This window comes from Miscanthus floridulus, chromosome 10 (genome assembly GCF_019320115.1).
Source record: "Miscanthus floridulus cultivar M001 chromosome 10, ASM1932011v1, whole genome shotgun sequence".
NCBI lineage: Eukaryota > Viridiplantae > Streptophyta > Magnoliopsida > Poales > Poaceae > Miscanthus > Miscanthus floridulus.
The window spans coordinates 118,135,979-118,139,563 of record NC_089589.1 but is presented as its reverse complement, the minus strand read 5'-3'; the positions used below and the strand labels follow the sequence as shown (position 1 = coordinate 118,139,563).

Genomic DNA, 3,585 nt, shown 5'->3' with positions numbered 1-3,585 from the left:
AACAAAAACATCTCGTCTCAAAAATCACCGCGCACAACGGAAAACTCGCTCATCCCTACACCACAGCACACCCATGCGAAGATTAGAACCAAAACCCCACCAATCTCTAAACCTATGACCTCCTCGAGCTAGAAGATAACACCAAACAAGCTAATCGATAACACATCCGGAAGGAGGATCCGATACATGGAGCAACAGATGAGCAACGCAGGTACAAAGATGAAGAACAGAGAGCGACCACGCACCAGAGGATGTCCGCGTGGCTGCTCGGAGACCTCTGATAGCGTCTGCAAGAAGGACAACCCGGCGGCGGACGCTGGGGGAGGGGCGTCGCTCCGGGGCCGGGAGGGGCTGGCGTGCCGGGATGGCTCGCGCCTGGGGCGGCGGCATGGGAAGGCGGGGGGCGGCCGGCCGGCGGTGGAGGGTGGCGGCCTGGCTGTGGGGGCTGGCGGCCCGGCGGCGGAGGGTGGTCCGGCGGCGCGAAACGGTGTGCGGGTGAGTGTGTGAGTGTGTGTGAGTAACTGTGTGGCTGGATAGGGTAAAAACCAAAGGGCTTTGCCGAGTGCCCACGATTTGGCACTCGGCAAAGTAAAGGTATGCCGAGTGCCAGATTTCGGGCACTTGACTTTGTTTTTTTTCAATTTCCAGCTGGTATAGTACTGGTAAGTGGGGCCGGCTTGAGTATGTTGCCGAGTGTCCACTATATGACACTCGGCAACTATATTGTTTGCCGAGTGTTGTACAGTTAACACTCGGCAAAATAAATTGATATTTCATGCCCACATATCCTCCTTCTTCATAACGTGTTTTACTAAATTTGTTAAGATGTAATTTGAAAATACCTTGTCAAATTCACTCAACAATGCATATTTGAGTTTTCTACACATATTATTCCATTATTTCATGCAGTTATAGCTCAAATTCAATTTATATCAATTAAAATTCTATAATTGCAGTTAATAAATTAAAATTATCAAACGGATCAAAAAAATTACCAAAATTTGCCGTGAACCAATCTATGTTGTCTATTGTGTATACAAAAAGTTTTGAAGTCAAACCCAATTCAACCGTCACTTTGACTCCAAATCTTACCGGATCCTTCTCAACGCTATAGTTCTTGTTCGGAGATGCTTCGATTTGTAAGCGTCGTACATGACAAATTGTGCGAAACTTCTCAATTTTTTACCACAACCTCCACGTATGATATCATGAGATTTTGACAAATCTTGTGATTTTCAGACTTCGTTTGCTTTTTTTAGAAATTTAAAACCATTTAGCCACACATTCGTGGTCGTGTTTCCTAAACAAAATGTTCAAAATTTCTTTTCATTTCGTGGGTAAGGCCTCAAAATGGACTCAATAACATGAATATCATTTTCCCACTCATTTTAGTCCATTATTTAAACCACTTGCAGTTGAAATTTGGCTTATACCAAAAAATTCCTCTAAATGTAATAAATTAATTAAATATACCAAACAGATTGAGAAATATACCAAATTTTAACATATAGTACCACATGTTGTATGTGGAGAGTAGAAAAAATTTGGAGGGTAGGAGAGAAAAAAAATATTAATTTGCCGAGTGCCAATAAAAAACGCTCGGCAATAACATTTTTTTGCGAGTGTCAATAAAAACACTCGGTAAAGCTTGCATTTGCCGAGTGTCTCTAACGGACACTCAGCAAAGTTATAACGGCAGGGCGGCGCACCAAATGGCCGCCGCACGCCCAGCGCACGTGCCTGTACTTTGCCGAGTGTCCGTGTTTGTCAAGTTTTTCGTTGTAGTTTGTCGAGTGTTTTTTATTAGGCACTCGGCAAACTTGGGTTTTGTCGAGTGCTATCTGTTTGCCGAGTGTTGAATTCAAAACACTCGGTAAATAGGATATTTGCCGAGTGCTCGATGGAATAATGCACTCGGCAAACACTCAGGTTCTCGGCAATTGTACTGTTTCCGATAGTGAATGTACAATTTTACACCACGGTTACAACGTAAAATTTGCCTCCCAAGGAATTTGTATCAGGATAAATACTTCCAAAGATTGTCATTCTAACTTGTTGTATGTCAAACATTTCTATAATTGACCATCTTACAAATTTGCAGTCTACACTATAAAAGAGAGAAGGAATTGCAAAATATAACTCATCTTGAATTCTTCTACCTACCTAAGTTTTCCTCCATATTGAGCCACACTTTGTCTCAGAAAGATTGCTATTCTAGGGAGGTCATGGAGCAACCATGGCCAGCAGTTCCTCAAGAACGTTAGGACAGCTGGTCGTCAAATGCTCAAAACCATCGGTCGCCATTGCAGCCTTCAAATTCCTACTTGACTTCAGAAATTGGACGCATGCTTTCTTAAGGCCCTGGCAACCATGCTGTTCAGCCAATGCCAACGTAGATGCTACAGTACTTGTGTTGATACGGCAGCAAAGGTTGTGCTCGCAGTTTAGCTTCAACCTCTCGAGACCATATCTATCTGCAGCGACGAGTAAATGCTGCGACATGACTACGATAACACCCTCGTCCATCTCAGGCAGCCAGTCCGTGTACACGAAGTGCAGCAAGAGTTTGAACACTCTTGCCTCCATGTCGTGAATCCGTACGCAAGTTTCAGTCGTTTCCTTCATTGGGCCGTAGAGCTCCGCCATGAACACCGGCGACCGGGCAGCGAGTATGTACCTATGCGCGCGGAACGTCTCGCTGGCAACTTCGAAGGAGACGTCCGACCCCTCTCCATCCCAGAGGAGCTGGAGAATATCCAGGCCCACGTCCGGCGGCGGCACGCTTCGACGAGCCCCGCCATGCCGTCATCTCGCTCCGCGGTGCTGATGATCTCCTTGGCGGAGACGACGACGTCGCACCTGATCCTGATGCAGTCGTCCCTAAGGTAGGCCGCCGAGCCCTCTAGCTGGCTCCTCCTGTGGATGAACATGCGAGATCCCCATGCCAATGAGCCGTCGGCTTTCCACGTGTGTAGCTCGCTTGTGTGGAAACCCTGCCACGGCACGGACTCCGCGTCCTAGTCGTCGTGGTCGAGCAGGCTGAACCTGAACCGCGCCGACACGTCCGCGCCGGCGGCGTCTTGCTCGCGCATCAGGTAGATGTTGATGTAGTGGGCGGTCTCCGGGTTTCGCCGTTGGGGAAGTACTTGATGTACCAGCGCCAGCGGTGGCCGCCGACGGTGAACGGGCGGGTCGTGACGAATTTGCCGGTGCCGACGACTGCCTTGACGTTGGAGTATCCGTCGATCGTGAGCACGTGCCACCCGGCCACGGACTCGGCGACGAGAGCCGACGCGCTGAGCTCCCCGGCCGGCGCAGAAGAGGTCGTCGGCTTGTTGTCGGCCAAGCCGAGAGCGGCGAACAGACTCCGGGGCATGACGTACGGCGGTGAGCACAGTTTGGCGGAGGCGAGAGGTGGTGCTGCACCTTTCCTGTTCATCTAATCTAATCTAAAACAAAGGAAGAGGGTTTTCAACTTTTCATGGCAGTTAATTTATGTCTTTGAGGAGAACTCGGATCCAATTTGGTTATGTCCACTACCGGAGACGACATCTTTGCCGAGTGTCCCAGACTTTGTCGAGTGCG

At 48.6% G+C, this 3,585-nt stretch overlaps 1 protein-coding gene across 1 annotated transcript; it reads right to left on the bottom strand.

Annotated features, from left to right (window-relative positions):
* Positions 1 to 2,223: 2,223 nt before the first annotated feature.
* LOC136489402 (BTB/POZ and MATH domain-containing protein 1-like) lies at positions 2,224 to 2,930 on the bottom strand. Its single transcript, XM_066486049.1, has 2 exons — positions 2,815 to 2,930; positions 2,224 to 2,782 (listed from the first exon to the last, which is right to left on the bottom strand). The coding sequence occupies exons 1-2, from the start codon at positions 2,928 to 2,930 to the stop codon at positions 2,224 to 2,226; spliced, it is 675 nt and encodes a 224-aa protein (XP_066342146.1).
* Between the last annotated feature and the right edge of the window lie 655 nt (positions 2,931 to 3,585).

Coding starts and splice junctions, on each gene's coding strand:
- LOC136489402 (XM_066486049.1), bottom strand. CDS start 2,930: ATGTTCATCCACAGGAGGAGCCAGCTAGAGGGCTCGGCGGCCTACCTT. Junction 2,783..2,814: donor GAGATCATCAGCACCGCGGA/GCGAGATGACGG, acceptor GGCTCGTCGAAG/CGTGCCGCCGCCGGACGTGG.